The sequence below is a fragment of the Amphibalanus amphitrite genome, unplaced genomic scaffold (assembly GCF_019059575.1).
Source record: "Amphibalanus amphitrite isolate SeventyFive unplaced genomic scaffold, NRLGWU_Aamphi_draft 000238F_arrow, whole genome shotgun sequence".
NCBI classification, from domain to species: Eukaryota; Metazoa; Arthropoda; class Thecostraca; order Balanomorpha; family Balanidae; genus Amphibalanus; species Amphibalanus amphitrite.
Window position 1 is genome coordinate 762,475 of NW_024881733.1, and position 17,526 is coordinate 780,000.

The 17,526-nt window shown below is 50.7% G+C and overlaps 2 protein-coding genes across 4 annotated transcripts in view; both read right to left on the bottom strand.

Moving 5' to 3' along the window:
* Window positions 1-1,894: 1,894 nt before the first annotated feature.
* LOC122386033 (cysteine protease ATG4B-like) lies at window positions 1,895-8,958 on the bottom strand. 3 transcript variants are annotated; one of them, XM_043374812.1, is made up of 7 exons: window positions 8,871-8,958; window positions 8,181-8,475; window positions 7,481-7,676; window positions 6,041-6,377; window positions 5,033-5,136; window positions 4,317-4,502; window positions 1,895-2,918 (listed from the first exon to the last, which is right to left on the bottom strand). In XM_043374812.1, the coding sequence occupies exons 2-7, from the start codon at window positions 8,384-8,386 to the stop codon at window positions 2,772-2,774; spliced, it is 1,176 nt and encodes a 391-aa protein (XP_043230747.1). In that variant the 5' UTR covers window positions 8,387-8,475; window positions 8,871-8,958; the 3' UTR covers window positions 1,895-2,771. The 3 variants fall into 3 exon arrangements, with proteins under 3 accessions (XP_043230747.1, XP_043230746.1, XP_043230748.1); XM_043374811.1 differs by having other exon boundaries at window positions 8,805-8,931; XM_043374813.1 differs by having other exon boundaries at window positions 8,762-8,900.
* Window positions 8,959-16,409: 7,451 nt separating this feature from the next.
* The window catches only part of LOC122386034 (classical arabinogalactan protein 4-like), a 7,290-nt gene continuing 6,173 nt past the window's right edge, over window positions 16,410-17,526 (bottom strand). Inside the window, exon 5 of the mRNA XM_043374815.1 lies at window positions 16,410-17,526. This exon is cut by the window's right edge and continues 147 nt beyond it. The gene's annotated coding sequence lies outside the window, so the exon portion shown is untranslated.

Here is a 17,526-nt window from a genome sequence, read left to right on the forward strand (position 1 = left end):
ATCGTATATGAAGTCATGTATGGTATATGGGGCCATTTCGACCCGTTTTAGTGGTAATAACAGGGAGTTGATTTTTCCCCCATTGACTTATAATGGGGAGGTCGCGAAATTGACCTGACCTTAGGTCACCGATATCAAAATTCCGAGATATACAAATTGTAGCTACTAATGACCTAATAACATCCTGCGACTTTCAAAGGCCTCCGACATCTACTGTAGCTCTGGCACGGTGACAAAGTTGCAAAAAAGTGACTTGAGGTTGGGTCATTCAAAGTGACCTGGTGACCTGACCTTGAAAGGTAGGAGGTTCAAACTTGCACACCATGTGTAAAATTGATAAGGGAATAGTCATACCAAATTTCGCGGCGCTACGCGCCGCGGTTTTCCCGCTATTCGCGAAAAACCTCAGGGGGGGGCGGATATCCGCCCCCCCCCGTCGGTGCGCGGGTTAACCCGCGCCCAGCTGGGGGTCCTGGATTTCCACGCCCTGCTGGGGGGGGGGGGGGTGTTTGAACACCCCCCTTCTAACTCGGCTCCTGGGCCACGTAGCGATACGCGGAAGGCGGCGTTCGAAAGAGCGTCAAAAATAATGAGGAAATCACTTCGGTCAATTTTTTGGTCAGGTCAAAGGTCAGGTCACCAGAGGTCATTGAAGGCAAAATTTCGCCGATTTCCAGGTCGAATGTCGACAATTTCCAAGAACCCAACACATAACTCGGGAACCAATAGAGCTACAGCGCCGCGGAAAAGCGCATTCGATAGCCCTATTAACGCCCTTTCTGAGTAATTCTCTCAGATTTGACCTAACGTCAACGGTTTTGCCTGCAGGGGGCAAAAACTGCAAAAATAGCCGATTTTTTCGGAAACAGTTTTTCTGCAATAACTTTTGACCCAAGCCTTGTACGAGCTTACTTTTACCGGCATCGTGTTCCTCTCGTCAAGACGCATCGAATGAACTATAATTTGACCTTGAAAGGTCAACTTCAAAATTTGACCTCAGGTCAAGGTCATGACCTGACCGGAAATGGTAATGTTGCATATCAGTCGATCCGTATCGTCGAGCTGAACACATCTAAGGCGTTTTCATCGCTCTAGCATGCCTCTATCAAAAGTTATTTGCGAAAAACTGTTAGATACCATTCGTGACCTAAGATGACCTCAGGGCATAAACAGGGGTCACGGACACCATTTCCATGTTCAGTGTGTCTAAAACACTTGTAATTCAGTGTTTGGGAGTGTTTATAATGTCTTTCGTCCAAAAGAGGCGCATTTCAATTTTCTCCCATTGACTTATAATGGGGAGGTCGCAAAATTGACCTGACCTTAGGTCATCGATATCAAAATTCTGAGATATACATTTTGTACATGCTATTGCTCTTAGCAATCGCTGAAAGTTTCAAAGCGATCGGTCACTCGGTGTAGCTATGACAGACATTGAAACTTTTTATGAGGTGAGGTCACTTAAAGTGACCTGGTGACCTGACCTTGAATGACCTTGGTCTGAAATTTTCACAACATGTGTAGAATTGATGTATGATAAGGTGTACCAAAAACGGCGGCGCTCCGCGCCGCCGTTTTTGAGATATTCGCGAAAAACCACAGGGGGGGGGGGTGTTCAAACACCCCCCCCCCCCCCCAGCAGGGCGCGGGTTAAGAGCTGGAAAACGCGTCTGCATGGGTGCATTGTCTCGCAGGGAGAGTACTTTAAGAATGACATGAGTGACGATGTGTAGGGATCAGTGAATAAACAGATATGAAACAATTCCCGTTTCTTTTGGGTACCCCCTCGTATCTACGTCTATCAGCGAGATACCTACACATGCAAGGCGTAGATACACTGACAAGATACAGATATACTGCCAAGATTCCTAGCACTCCAGGCTCGCCAGAAAGCTTTGACCAGTTTCATATACATATTCATGCAATGCTCTCAAAGACAAAGACACTGTTGATTCTAGGTCATTAACTATTATTTAGCTCAATTGCTCAACGTTATGCCGCGAGCAGCCCTGGCGGTGTGTAGTAGAAGCTCTAGTTCAGGATTACACCGCACAGTAGCGCTGCGGTCGGACCGAAATGTTGAACACAGCCCAAACAATGCGCGGACACTCAATGCACTTGCGGATGCTTGCGGCGGTAGGTAGCGCCACTAGCGCCACCCAGTGGTCACTCCAGTAACCACAGCTTCCGTGACCGGCCGGTAGTGGCGCCACCAGTTGGCTCGGCGGCAGCGCGACAATTCACTAGCCCGTCTGGTAATACGTGGCTTCTCGTGTCCGCTGAGGGGCGGCGGCAACGAACGCCAAATGTCGCGCGTTGAACACCTGGTGACGCCACTGTAAGCTGTAGTTCACACAGTCACCGCCAGACACCGCCACTGTCCCGGGTGGTTCAATCATCGGCCTTGTGGAGGCACCACCGTAGAGCGCAAAGTTGTCTGTTGGAGCCGGCTATGTAGGGCTAACACTCCATTCCCAGCTTCAGCAGTCCAACTAGCAGCGCTTCTAAAGCCGCGCCACTTGCGGCGGCTAGTTCACACGTCTGCCGTTCCGCGGCGCCACCAGTCTAGTTCACAATTCGTCCGCCTGACACCGCCACCATCGCCTTTAGTTGACGACTCCTCCGCTGGGCGGCGCCCCAATAGCTCCACGAGCCGCAGCCAGTCCACGTTTCTGCCGTCTGAGACCCCGCCACAGATTTAGTTCACAGAGTATCCGTGTGGTGACGCCCTTGTCGCCGTTAGTTCCCGAGGTGTCCGCTGGGTGTCGCCACTATAGCACCACGAAGTCGTCCTCGCTGTCTGAGTCGTCGTCGGCGGCGCGGGAGTCGTCGCCGGCGGGCTCGGCGTCCCACGGAGCCGCGGCGGCGCCCAGGAAATCGACCGCCGCCGACTGCCAGTCCAGCTGACTGTCCCGCAGCTGGGGGGGGGGGGGGCGGTCAGTGGGGGTCAACAGTCCTGGTTACTACCACCTGCAGAGGTTTACTGTTAAACGCAGGATGCACTTCAGGCCAATGCACATTAACAGTCACGGGAATCGTTCCGCCAGCTCTGGTATCTGATATGTATTTGCTAAGACCTGTATCAGAACATACACAATACTCTCGTGACTAGGTGCCATGAATTTAATACAATACTGTGCGCTCTATCAGGTTGGGCCTCTGCTGGTGTGCTCATCTCAAACAGGGTATATTTCTCGTGTCTATGTACGTTCAGCCATATCATTGTATCTCTCAATTCAGGGGGTATGTTTCTGGGTGTCTATGTACGGCCCTCCAGGTATTTAGTGGTTGGTTGCCAACATCACAATAAGCGATCAGCATTGATGAATACGTCTAATGGCTGTTGAAAACCATTGTCGAAGTGTGTGCACGAACCCTCTCCTCATTACGGAGCGAGCGAAGCGAGCGTAGTCTTTCCTTAGATTAACGGAAATTTCTGAGTATGAGCGGCCGGGCCGGCCGGTCGTGGTCACGCTTTTGCGAGGCTTATATCTCAGCAACCACTTGACTGATTTACACACGGTAATTTTTGTAGAGTAGCTTCATTCCTTCTACCAAGTATTGGACTATTCCTGATGCATGTGGGTGACCCCTTATGCACGTGCCACGTGCAAAACGAAGAGGTGTCCGTTTTGTAATTGTTGCAATATCTCGGTAACTACTTGGCCGATTGCGCTGAAAGTTGGCATGTAGGTAGGCACCCACTATGCAATGCATATCCATGTGCCAGAGTTGAGGTGCTGCTGCACGTGCGCACGTGCAGGGGTCGATTCCAGATCTCGAGAACGGCTGGACCGATGGCGCTCAAATTTGGTACATGGTTAGGGACCGGTTAGTAGGGTGCCGTGCAAAAGTCAGTTGGGACCCATTTTGCACGTGCGCACGTGCAGGGTGCCGCTTCCAGATCTCGAGAACGGCTGGGCCGATTGTGCTCAAATTTGGCACATCGCTAGAGACCGGTTAGTAGGGTGCCGTGCACAACTCAGTTGGAGGTACCCCCTCGTAATTTCGCACGTGCAAGGCTCACCCTCTCGCTCGCTCCGTTAGTCGCCCCAAAAGGCGTTATACTGGTTTCTATTGAGTCATTTTACAGGAGTGTCTCTGTCATTGAAAGTTATTGCACCAAAAGCACATAGGCTAACCAACCACTCTTTTGCTGGAGGGCCGTACGTCCAGCCATATCACTGCATCTCTCAGCTCAATTCAGGCGGTGTTTCTCGGTGTGTATATACGTCCAGCTATATCACTATATCTCTCAATTCAGGGGGTGTTCCTCGGTGTCTATGTACGTCCAGCCATATCACTGCACCTCTCACCTCGAACAGTGGATATTTCTCGGTGTCGATGAGTATCCGCTGTATGTGTTCACACAGTGACTCAAACTGCTGCTCGGAGCCGCAGTAGAAGGCCACGGCCAATGACGGGTCCAGCGAGGAGATACGCATGAAGCACGGCAGCGCACAGTGGTAGGTGAGGTCCGCTTCCCGCTCCGCCTCGGTGCACTGTGGGGCAGACGACAGGGAACAAGGGCCAAATGAAATTCAAATATTACAGAGGAACATCCCACTGTCGACCAGGGCTGCCGAGTCGGAGTCGGAGTCAGAGTCAGTCAGAGTCAATCATAGTCAGTCAGAGTCAGAGTCGAGGTCGGAGTCGGAGTCGGAGTCGAGGTCGGAGTCGGAGTCGGAGTCGGAGTCGGGGTCGGAGTCGGAGTCGGGGTCGGAGTCGGAGTCGGAGTCAGAGTCGGAGTCGGTCGACTTATGTCCCAGATTACTGTATGATTCCTTACACTGGGTGAGAGGAAGAACGAAAAAGGCGCTATGTCGACAAAACGGTAGGACAGTCAGATTCCATGCCGCTATGGCTTCCATACCCTGGAGAAAAAGGTTGATAAAGAATAATAATAGGCGGGCAGGGCCTGCTTCTCGCTTACATTATGGACTCACGTTGATATGGAACAGACTACAACAGCATATATTCCGTCCCCTGATTCCGTACAGGGCTATCCCCCTCAGTGTCTTCTTGTCCTCACCTTTCTCCCCACGCTGGCGGCTGGTTGGGTCGTGTGGGGGTCCAGGTAGACGAGCCGGCTGTCCACACAGCCCACAAAGTACAGAGCGTGGTTCGGCGTACCACCTGGGGAGAGGGAGAGAGAGGGGAGAGAGAGAGAAGGAGAGAGGGGGAGAGGGAGAGAGAGAGAGAGAGAGAGAGAGAGAGAGAGAGAGAGAGAGAGAGAGAGAAAGAGAGAGAGAGAGAGAGAGAGAGAGAGAGAGGGATAGGGATAGGGATAGGGAGAGGGATAGGGATAGGGATAGGGATAGAGATAGAGATAGGGATAGGGATAGGGATAGGGATAGGGATAGAGATAGAGATAGAGATAGAGAGAGAGAGAGAGAGAGAGAGAGAGAGAGAGAGAGAGAGAGAGAGAGAGAGAGAGAGGGGATGGGGAGAGTTATTGCTCAATCACGGAGCTGTTACTTTCAGGAGGCAGCATACAGGCACGTCTGTAATATTTTGAAAAGTCAGGACGACAATGATTTAAACCACAATAGGTACACTTGAGCCGTGACGAGCTATTTATACACAGCAGCTGATGCATTTTTTTTTTACCGAGAGCTGAGAGCATCATAAAAATCGCCGGAACTGTTTTTTATGTTGGCAAACACCTTATCACTAGAAAACTCCGGAAGGGAAGATATTGAGCGGTCGGAAGATAGTGAGCGGTCTATTGAGCGGTCTAGGTCTGTTATAATGACTGTCATGTCTGCATCCATTTATACCTCCGTCTGGTCTGCATCCGAGTCCTATTCAACAATTCGCCTCTGCGAATGCGTCCGTGTCTGTGCCGGTATCTGTGTCTGTATCTGTATCTGAGTCTGTATCTATATCTCAGTCTGTATCTGTATCTGAGTTTGTATCTGTATCTGGGTCTGTATCTCTATAGATCTGTACCTCTGTCTGTCTGTATCTGGCTGTATCGCTGTCTGTATTTATGCCTACGTCCACTCTGATCTCATCCCCGTCGCCACAGCCCACTCACCTATGATGCCCACACAGTGGGGTATTGTGAAGCACGCCTTCACGCCGCTGGCATAGACGGGGTTCAGCTCTGTCAGTCCCAGTCTCAGCGGCACCAGCAGCACCAGCGGCTGGTGCCAATCACCACACACCGCGCGCACGTCCGACTTCACCACACACGAGTCCATCGCCACGTGCAGCACCGGCACCGGCCACGTGCGGTCTGTGGCACGTGCGGCCCGTGCGGCCGACACGTGGCGCAGAGCCTGGCCGACAGTATTGGGGCCGAACCACGTGCCAATAGGCTTGTGGGCGGTGCGCTCCCCCGTCAGGGCGATTTGGTGAATCGAGAACGGCGCCTGTGGGACAGAACGGGGTACAGTGGTACATGGGGAACGGCATATTTAGGGACATAACGGGGGTACAGTGGTACGTGGGGAACGGCGCCTGAGGGACATAACGGGGGTACAGTGGTACATGGGAACGGCGCCTGAGGGACATAACGGGGGTACAGTGGTACACTCGGGGGCAGATTGACGTTCCACCACTCCCTACCTATCAGGCTCCAATGGCTCAGCACTGGCTGCTGCCAGTGGCAGCACTGGCAGCACTGACACTGGCAGACAGTGCTGAACAGTGCTGAGGGCAGGCAACACTGGCAGCAGCCAGTGCTGAGCTATGGGAGCCCAATGGGTAGGGAGTGGTGGAACATCAATCTGCCCCCGAGTGTACAGTCTGTCTTAAAAGTACCGCGCAAAGTGACGGTGGATCCATCGAGCCTGACTGAGGAAGGGCCTGCTAAATTTGGGTCACCGAAGCAATTGACATCCTCGTCCATTCCCTAGGTCAATTGGTCGGTGACTTTCAAATTAAAACAGGCCCTTTCTCGGTCAGGCTTGATGGATCCACCATCACTTTGAGTGGAACTTTTAAGACAGACTGTACATGGGGGGAGGCACTGGTGGATCCAGGGAGTGGATGAGGCAAATGCGCTCCCGGCGGCGACCGAAAAAGAGGAGGGAATGGTGATGCTTTTCAATAAACATAAAACAAAAACTTAACAGTTTTTTTAAAGAAAACTAACTAGTTGCTGGTTCCAGGGCCCAGGCAAACCACGCATCTAGCTTTATCTTTCCTGTTCTCCTGACCAGCCCATCCCTATCCGAACCTACCCATCCCAGCCTGCCATCTCCCCCAATCCCAACTCTCACTACCCAACCCCACTATCTCAACTCCCAATCCCAACTCGCCATACCCACCCCCACTATCCCCACTCCCTCTCGATCCCAACTCGCCCTACCCATCCCCACTATCTCAACTCCCTCCCGACCCCAACTCTGTCCCAGCCTGCCATCCCCACTCCCTCCCGACCCCAACTCGCCATACCCACCCCCGCTAGCTCAACTCCCTCCCGACCCCAACTCTCATCCCCCACTCCCCCCCCGACCCCAGCTCGCCCCACCTGTTCCACGTCAGCGAACTGCGCCACCGTCCTCAGGTAGGCGTCGCTGCGCTCGTTCGGCGTCCAGCGCCAGTTTCGGCCGGCGGTGGCTCGTATCAGGGCCTCTGCCAGGACCATCTGACCGCAGCGGAGCATGCAGCCCCAGCCTCGGTCTGAAGTGGGACCGTCCGGGGCGCCGATGGACGGAAAACCGCGCCTGAAATCGGCACGATTGTAGTATGACAATGTAGTAGTAATGTAGACTAAGGTAGTAGTAGTAACAGTAGTGAAACAGTAATGTAGTATAGTATGTCAGTAACCGTATTGAAACAATAATATAGTATGACAGTAGCAGTAATGAAACAGTAATGAAGTATGACAGTAGCCGTAATGAAACAGTAATGTATTGTAACAGTAACCAATTGCTGACAACTGAAAATTGTTTTATGACTCATGTCAACTTGGAATATTTCGACTTTTCAGCAAGCTCTAGGCACTGAATAATTATGCACAATATGAGTGCCTAACTAGTGAATGCCAGCCTTAGGCCCACCATTGAACCTAGGGTAAAATTCAGAGTCTTGCAGACTGCAAAGATTCTACATGTCATATATAACTTTTGCCATCCATAACAGTCCAAATATGACAGTGAAGTAGCTTTACCCGCCCCAATTTCTTTTAAACTGCTATTGCTAGATGATCTTTACTGCCCGTCGCCCACCTGTACGTCATCCATATCCTGCTCCGGAAGTCGTCCTCCAGGGCCTGCCTCTGCCTCAGCGGGCAGTACTTCACTCCGAGCAGCCACACGGGGTCCTCAGTCTGCGGGAACCCGTACGCCCCGCCGACGCACCCCTCCGTCACCAGGAGATCCTCGAACAGCATCCTGCGCCGCAACCGGGACAGACGCTGGCGCAGGCGGCGCATCCGCTGCGACGGAGGAAGCTCCGCAGGTGTGGCAGCTGTGTGAGCAGCTTTTCGGTGGGTAACAAAATAATGTGATTTCAATATTCTACCTGAAAGACATAATTCTAGTTATTTTTAGAAAGGAAGACAAATAAAATGACAAAACATCTGCAACTTGTAAGCCTGAATGCTGAGCAGTTTACTTTCAAATGTTCCTATCACTCATCCCTGTGGTTGAGTCAGCATTGATTGAAATGACACAAAATAAGCTGATATAGGTAACTCAAGGCTCAAGCAAATAATTTGCTGTTTCGAGAGCATCTTCAAACCAACAGGAAGTTTGAAAGGGAGGTATTTATATAAACCGTTCAACATATCAATCTAAGAAACTATCACATTTTCTACATGGTTGTGGTCTGTGAATCGGATGTTACGTTACCTCGAGCGCTCAGAGCAGAGCAGCTCAAACTGTTTGTAAACAGTAAATAATAATAATGATTACGACCTTCCGTCCTTCCGCAATGTTTGTGTTGTCATCCTGACATCACGTGATCCAATGCCCTCAGTCATATGAAGAAAGCCTAGGATATCACGTGACACCGAATGTCTAAATTAAGGTTGCGCTTTTTCGTAGCGATTTACCTTTATTTCACTGCTAAATCCTTCAACTGCGCTACGATTAACCGACAACGATAAGCTCTACATTTCTAGGTTGGTTACATATAATTCAGAAGCAACATTGTACAAATTAACTTTCTTGAACCATGTAAACCCAAATAAATCAGCATTCATACCTACCTTTACTTGAAGGCCAGCAACTAGGCTATTCTGATGACAACTGCAACACTATCCTAGACAGCTGTCTGATCAGGCTGATCATTTTACGATTATGGTGTATAGGGCCTTCCTACGGCCTATACGTAGACTTGAGAGTTGAGACATATTTAGGCCTCACAATTGATTTCAATTTGTGGACAGCCTAGGAGTGTAAGGACTGGAGCGTTTGCTGCGGGCAGAAGCACTCTCCCAGCGCATTCGGAGACTACCTATTTCACCATATACTTGAAAAGAAAGAACATCAAACAGCTGAAACTGGTTGGTAATATTACGCATATATATTGTCCACGTAAAGAGGCGAGAAACAATTCCTACCAAACACCATTTACAAAACGTTACGCCATCGTTCTAGGCAGCTGCTTTAACGCACATCACAGAAATAAACCTATCCGCTGCCGAACTTTTCCCGCCTAACTAACATCGCGATACACGACAACATAAAATAGACAATTCAACACATACGGGCTACAAATATAAACGGAATTCAAGCCACCACGAGCTGGATAAAAGTATACCAGCCTAGCGCGAGGGTCGCTGCGGGGCCTCGTGCCATCTCTTCTAGGGAGCCTCTGGCGACGAAGCACGCTCCAGCTAGAACACCCAGATTGGCTGGAAACCTATACACCCTTCCGACAAAACATTGTCCAGCTCGGTCCCTCCGCGATTGTCGCACATACAAACGGTATATCTTCTGGGCAAGCACGTTTGTGCGACAGACCCGCAACATCTATCGGACCGGACAGACACAGACGGCTCACACCTATCCGCCGGACAATCATATTATCCACACGACAGACCCGCGTGATATCTGACAGACATGCTATCCGTTGGTCAAAATATCTCAAACAGACATGTTTTCCAGATAGACACACTATCAGTTGGACAAACACATATCTCGCAGGATTCACACGCTATTCTCCCGACCAGCAAACAGGATATCTAAGAGACAAACATGTTCTAGCCATCCATAGCTAGTCAATCAGCTTTCCGTTCGCACGACAAACATATAAATCCGCTCAAACAAGCACATCATCAATTCTACGCACATCGAATTACATCAGTCATTAAAGGTAAAACCTCCCCGCAAGAAGATGGGCCATATCGTCTTCCAGCACTCACTCAGCCATCTAAAGAAAGAACAGATCCTATGACCCAATGCTATACTCATGTGGCATTAAAGATCACGGCTACACACAATGGATTTGGCAGCACCCCGCCGCGTGGCAGAGCTGCCAGATGTGCGCTGCCATATATGTGCTACCAAATATACACGCTATCATGTGTCCGCTGCCAGCCTGTAGATGCCAATTGTGACTATGTCAGTGGCCAGAGACGTCTTTCTACCCTGGTTGTGCCGAGGCGCCCTCTTTCTCCAGCGCGTCACGGTCCGTCCCTCTCAAAGCCAACCAACATAAATACCCTCTCCTTACTCTCTTTCACTGCCTATCGTGACCACTCTTTAACCCTCCCAATAGTCGCCACCCAGATATGACTTTTTGTGCGTTGTGCACCATCGAGAACACTAGCCGATGCCTCCTACAAAGTGCCGATAGATCTCAGCCATCTGTGCGCTGCGGACCACGCTATCAGAAACACTCGACCTCTATACACAAACACCACAATCCAGTACACAAACACTTGTCTGATTAGTTTACAGCCACATATCGGGAAGAAGCATTATACTCCAGTTAGACAAGTTTTAGGGCAAATCTTGGCTAAACCTTGGCTAAACCGTCCTATTTTAGCACCTTGGCTAAACCGTCCTATTTTAGCTTAGAGAACAGCCCGTTTCCCGTGCGTCGCAGCGACCCGAACCTCTCACTTCCCGGATTTCCGCATCTCACAAAAACCTGGGTGTCATCCTCGTCACTACACTGATTCTCGAAGCTCATGTTGGCAAAACCTCCGCCCTCTCTGTCCGTACCCTTGGACTTTGGCTTCTTTATTTTCCCGCGAGATGGCACCACTGTGCTAGCACCATCATCGCTCTTCTCGTTCGCTAGTGAGCGGTATTTTGACTTGTCCTTTTTGTCTTTTCTTTTATGGAGTCGAGCCTCATCGTCGCTATGTGGAGACTCACTCGAAGCAGCTGTCTGTTGTATTTTCCCGGGCGCAAATAGCTTCGCTAGCTGCCCCGCTCGGCTGCCTTTATCCGACGAGGCTATTTCGTTCGTGAGTTGACTGTAGGAGGTCTGACCCAGACGAGGAAGGGTGGAAGCTTTCGGAGCTAGTCCGGAGGGCTGGGAAGGCCGATCTAGATCTAGGGGAAGCAGATCCGATCCAGGCGCAACGCGGTTGACCGGGCCTCGAATAGGCTCCGCCACTCGAGACGCTTCATTGGTTACCGACGCACGCACTGGTTCCAACCGCGGGGGCTGATTGGTCGCCACACGCATTGACTCCACCCCTTGAGGCATCTGATTGGCTGTCACTGTGCCAAGCTGGATCTGATTGGCTGGCGTCGTGCCAAGCGGGATCTGATTGGCTGGCGTCGTGCCAAGCGGGATCTGATTGGTTGGCGCCGTGCCAAGCGGGAGGTGATTGGTCACCAAAGGTCGTGGTGACGCCTGATTGGCAGACGACACGGACATCTGCCCCTGATTGGCTGGCGGCGGACCGGCCGAGTTTTCTCCCTCCAAGAAGGGATTCCCCGGTCTGGGCCTCACCACCGGCTGTGCGGACCGAACCGCCAGAGTCGAGTCGCCCGAGTCGAGCAGAGTCGCCGGAGGAGAGGAGATCAGCGGCGCCGGAGGGGGAGGAGGATCATTTCCCACTGTCTCCTCTCCCACCTCAGGAGACCGCCCCGGCGCACTCAGCCCCTCACCCTGCTTCCTCCTTCGCGGGAAAGGCGCCGACGCGAAGACATCCCCCTCGTCACTGCTCTCCTCCTCCCTCCCTCTTCCCCCTCTCTTCTCATCTCCACTAGATAGTTCATCGTCATCCAGCAGCGGTCTCGCTCCATAGTCATGTCCAATCAGAGGGTCCTGCCTCACCCTTCCCAGCCTCCCCGCCAACTTATGGCGCCGCCTTCCCCCCGCGGCTCCGCCCGGGCCTTTCACTCTGCCCTCAGCGTCAGCATCGGCAGCTATACTCTCACACTCTGCGTGGTAGACGCTGGAGGTCACGGTGCCGGAGATGGTGGCACAGTCGTTGTGGGTAGTCTCAGAGGGATGATCGGTGTCGCCGCGAGCTCTCAGATCGCTGGCAGAACCGATCGAGTCGGCGTCACTGCCGGTGAGAGAGGGGGTTAGAGAGAGAGAGAGAGAGAGAGAGAGAGAGAGAGAGAGGGGGGAGAGAGAAAAGGGGAGAGAGGGGGGTTGTATTTTGTGATAGGTCTGGGGAGGGAGAGGTGAAGCAGAGCAAAATCAACAGAGGTGAAGGAAGTATCAATCCAGGGAATCTTTCGCCACAAACATCTCAAATATGAATCTAACTTAACCAAAAGCAGACAAAATAAACTATGCAACCAAGCACACGCAGAGCACCTCACTCGACACACGCAGATTAACTAATTAGACACACTAAATAGACTGACTAACTTAGAGTAGCTAAGATAGCTAAAAAAATAAACATAGGTAAAACATTAAATGTAAAACATAAAACCCTAAAAAACTTAACTCCTCCTAAACTTTAGGAAACTAACTAAACCAAAAACTAAGCTTAGAGAAACTAATTTTCACTAAATAAACTAACCAGGCACAAACACTAACCTGTCTCTCCGTCTGGCCGCACAAACACTAACCTGTCTCTCCGTCTGGCCGCACAAACACTAACCTGTCTCTCCGTCTGGCCGCACAAACACTAACCTGTCTCTCCGTCTGGCCGCACAAACACTAACCTGTCTCTCCGTCTGGCCGCACAAACACTAACCTGTCTCTCCGTCTGGCCGCACAAACACTAACCTGTCTCTCCGTCTGGCCGCACAAACACTAACCTGTCTCTCCGTCTGGCCGCACAAACACTAACCTGTCTCTCCGCCTGGCCGCACAAACACTAACCTGTCTCTCCGTCTGGCCGCACAAACACTAACCTGTCTCTCCGCCTGGCCGCACAAACACTAACCTGTCTCTCCGCCTGGCCGCACAAACACTAACCTGTCTCTCCGTCTGGCCGCACAAACACTAACCTGTCTCTCCGTCTGGCCGCACAAACACTAACCTGTCTCTCCGTCTGGCCGCACAAACACTAACCTGTCTCTCCGTCTGGCCGCACAAACACTAACCTGTCTCTCCGTCTGGCCGCACAAACACTAACCTGTCTCTCCGTCTGGCCGCCTCTTCTTTCTCCAGTTCATCCTTCTCTCCGGCAGACAGATCAGAAGTCAGCTTCTCGTAGCGCGTTCTGTCCTCCAGGGGCCCAGAGGCGAACCGCGCCCCGGTCTCAGACGGAGCGGGGACTGGCGGGGCGGGGTCTGTGGGTAGAGGGGTGTTAGAGAGGGTGGGAGCGGAGGGGGAGGCGGCGGAAGGGGGGAGATTTTAGAGAATGAGGGGGACATAGCGTGGGTATTCAACATTAACACTAATTAAAACTTTAACTCGAGTAGCGGACACCACGGCGGCAAAATTTATTGAATGTTACGTGAAAGTAAAAATGCATCAATTACATGAACAAAAATACGGTTTAAATGTGGTGTAAATATAGTTGTTTATGCCCACCCGTCTGTCCAATTTCATTTCCACCAAATCCGACGGCTTTTGACGTCGACTGAAGCGTCAGGTCATGGACTTGTTTTCCTTAGTCGCTGTGGCGACCTATTAAAAGTCTCTACACACGGACACAACTATTCAACCCGTACAGGCATGCAGCTGTTGTCGAACATAGCCGAACCATGTGAAACGAGACGAAAAACCCGCGGGAAATTCCCAGCCCGAGCATGCAAAACATGCATCAAGACACGCCTTTGTATAACTTTTTGATGAAACAGGAATCCTAAATGAAGCATATAATCGGAACCCAAACAAAGCATTTGTTGAGGTTTGAAAAAGAAAGTAACCGAATTTAAAACACTAATAGGTATGGGCGCGGGGGATTTAGTATTATCACTAGATACCAAATACATGCACCTGCATTCTAAGGGTCACCATTTCTGTCTCGAGTAATAAACTACAGCATGCACTGGCCATGCAGTCAAACGCGTCAGACTAGTCAAACCAATTAGCCAAACTAGCTCCCAGCCCATCCCGGTCATGCCACGCCTATGTCGAGTGCTGATTGGAGCCGAGCACGGGCCCGAGCTGAGGCGCCTAAAACCCGGGGTTCACGGAATATACGGGGGGTCGGACGGCCTAGCCATTCACCGGTGGACCCACGACAGGACCCTGCAGAGGCCCGGGACGACATACTCCCAACAGAAGGTTTTACAATTTCCAAAACACCGAACTTCGCAAATTGCTGTGTAACCTTTTGAGATTTGAAATGCGACTTCGCGCACTCAAAAAACACTTCACGTATCGCTGGGTAATCTAAAACGAAGATTAGTTTTTATATTAGGTAAACTTCTTCTTTTTAAGCGGAGGAAGCAATTTTTTTCCAATTTGAGGCTTAGTCGGGGTGGTTTGTGTTCCAAATGCCTCCCCCTGGATTCGTCAGTGAACGGCTTTATGATGTTAACACCTTAGTGGTGCGGCATATGCCTTCATAGCCCACATAAGGATTACCGTAAGGTAAATTTTTATTTGAGACAGTGGGGCTATTTGAGACAGTATTTAAAATTGCTATAAAATAAAAACCACTTAAAATTTATGCTTAATTTTTTGCTCAGGCGATTTACTGCTCGATTCCACACCTCCCTGAGCAAAAATATCACACAAAAATCAAACGATCTTCATTTTATAGCGATTTTGAATACTGTCTCAAATAGCCCCACTTTACGGTACATTAGCTCTGCTTGACTTGAAGGGCCCGGTTGTTATAAAAATACTTTCCCCTGTGAATGACAGCTAAGGGCAACTAACACCAACAAGCGTTAGTAGCAGACTTAGTGTGAAATTTCAGGGTAGCCAACAAGCATATCGATATGAAGCATCATTCACAAACTATGTACAACGAGATATAAATTTTCGATCACTACATAAACTGCATCGCCAATTGCAGTTCAAAAGAAGCGGGCCCCCGTGTCTCAGCACTAGAGATGTCAATCGGATACCAACTTTTTGGTATACCGATACCAAACCGATACCAACTTGGTATTTGGTATTTCAAGACGAGTGCATTTGGTATTTTGTTGGTATGATGAATCCTCACTAATGTAAAAGAGGTTGAGAATTTGGTAAAAAATGGCATTTTCCTCATATTCCAAAGTCAGTTTGGTTTCGGTATTTTTCCATGGATATTGTTGGTATTTGGTTTGGTATCGGAATCACGATTTTCCGTAACTGACATCACAACTTAGAACCCCGTACGACGCCTCAGCTCGGTCCAGTTCAGCTCGCTTCTACCAAAAGCAGTCTCTCTCGCGCGCCCGCCGCTGACATTTTCACGCACCTTGGGGTTGCTCTGGACAGTCCGCCGCTCTCACCCTCTTTCCTCCGCTCTCGCCCTCTCTCTCTCCGCTGAGTCTATCCGCTCTCCAGGGAGAGGCTGCGCTGTGAAACTTTTTTAGGACATCGGGGAGGATCGTCTTCTTCGGGACTGTCCCTGGGGTATATGATTGAAGCCAAAGTCATGAGTTGAATGATCTTCTCTGCTCTTGATTGGGATTCGAGGAGTATCATCGTAAGATCTCTAACTGCGACCATTGCAAATTCCAATATTGTTTTGAAGAAGACCCAAAAACGGTACAGACTGCGTAGGCTCATTAAATCACTAAAATATATCTTTTGTTTGTTTTGTGGGTTAGGCCCTTTCGGTCGAGTAAGACCATTTCAGAGCCGGGAGGATGATAGGATATAGGGGAAGACATTGGTCTGGGCAGGCACTCTAGTGAGTCGCCGGGGCTGAGCCCGTCCAGAGGACAGGCCACCCGGTCCCAAGGCACTCACTGCACCCGGCTACGGGGTGCGCTCCCTCGGGAGCAGCGGTGCCGCTCCAAGGGAGCAGCCCGCATGAGATAAAGATGCCTGTCCAGCCCGGAGGGGATTGCGGCGTGGAGGAGAAGGATTTCATTATCCTGAGGATAGAAGCACGGAACGGTGACTAAAATATATCTAAACAAATCTGATCTTCCAAAAGCGTGCCTTTGCCTTTCCAAGGCCTTCACACAGTCAAGTTTTACAGTTTTTTCTTTATTGATTAACATAGGATAACCGCCATTTTTGGCGGGAGCGGGGCGGAGCGGGGGCGGACTGTCCAGATACCCGGGCGGGGGCGGGTTCGGGCAGCCGCCGCCCCGCCCCCGCCCAAAATTGGCGCGCGCGCTCATGGCCATCACGACACCGGCGCCGCCCAGCGGCTGCCGAGCCAACTACTGCGACATTAGCGCCGCCAGGCGGACATCGGCCGAACTAAACCCCGCGGCGTTTGGTATTGCGATTACAAATGATTGTCGAATAGTCTCTACATGGGTACATAGTGATTATCGGTTGTTGCGCGATCCGTAACGCGCATGCGCAGTTCCTGAGCGCGTCAGAGGCTCAGCTGACTGACATCAGCTTACACACAGCTCGGTATCGGGAATTAGAATTGGCGACGAGAAGCAGCGAGACAACGCGAGACTCCGCGAAACTCGACAAGCCTTAACGATATCGGGCGAGACTACGCGAGTCTTGACGAGACTCGACGAGACTCGGCGATGCTCGACGAAATTCTACGAGTCTCGAAGCCGAAAGTCATCACTCCCCCTACCCCAGTCACCGCCCTGGACTTGATGCAAGTCCGACACAATGACACCACCCGGTATCTGTCTGACACCCTGACACCTGTGTCATGACACCGGGCTGACACAGGATGAACACCCGACTGACTCCCTGGCAAGACAGGCCATTCACCGAAATCACTTCTCGCCGAGCTCGAGACGACCAGTCATGTCAGTTAACCTCTGACGTCTGTAAGTAACGTGGTACGCCTATCGATCACTATGTCACGCTTCAGCCATACTTTTCCCCTGAATGAGCCTAAGCGCTACCGCAGATGATATCTATTCATATCCATTATCGAATTTGCGTAGCAGATATACGAAACAGCCTATCCATAATTATCATCGAATGGCAATTAATAAACAATGACTAAGCGGCCAATCGCGCTAGCATTCGGTTCTTGATAAACGAAAGTGCTTGCAACATCTGATAAACAATAAAGCAACATAAGTTTTAACAGTCAAGCCCCTTGGATTATGAAATGTACAAAGCAAGCGCGCTGATGAGCCTAAGTCAATCATTGCCCAGCTA

Coding starts and splice junctions, on each gene's coding strand:
- LOC122386033 (XM_043374812.1), bottom strand. CDS start 8,386: ATGCGCCGCCTGCGCCAGCGTCTGTCCCGGTTGCGGCGCAGGATGCTG. Junction 6,378..7,480: donor AGTTCGCTGACGTGGAACAG/GTGGGGCGAGCT, acceptor TCTGTCCCACAG/GCGCCGTTCTCGATTCACCA. Junction 4,503..5,032: donor CCGCCAGCGTGGGGAGAAAG/GTGAGGACAAGA, acceptor TCTGCCCCACAG/TGCACCGAGGCGGAGCGGGA.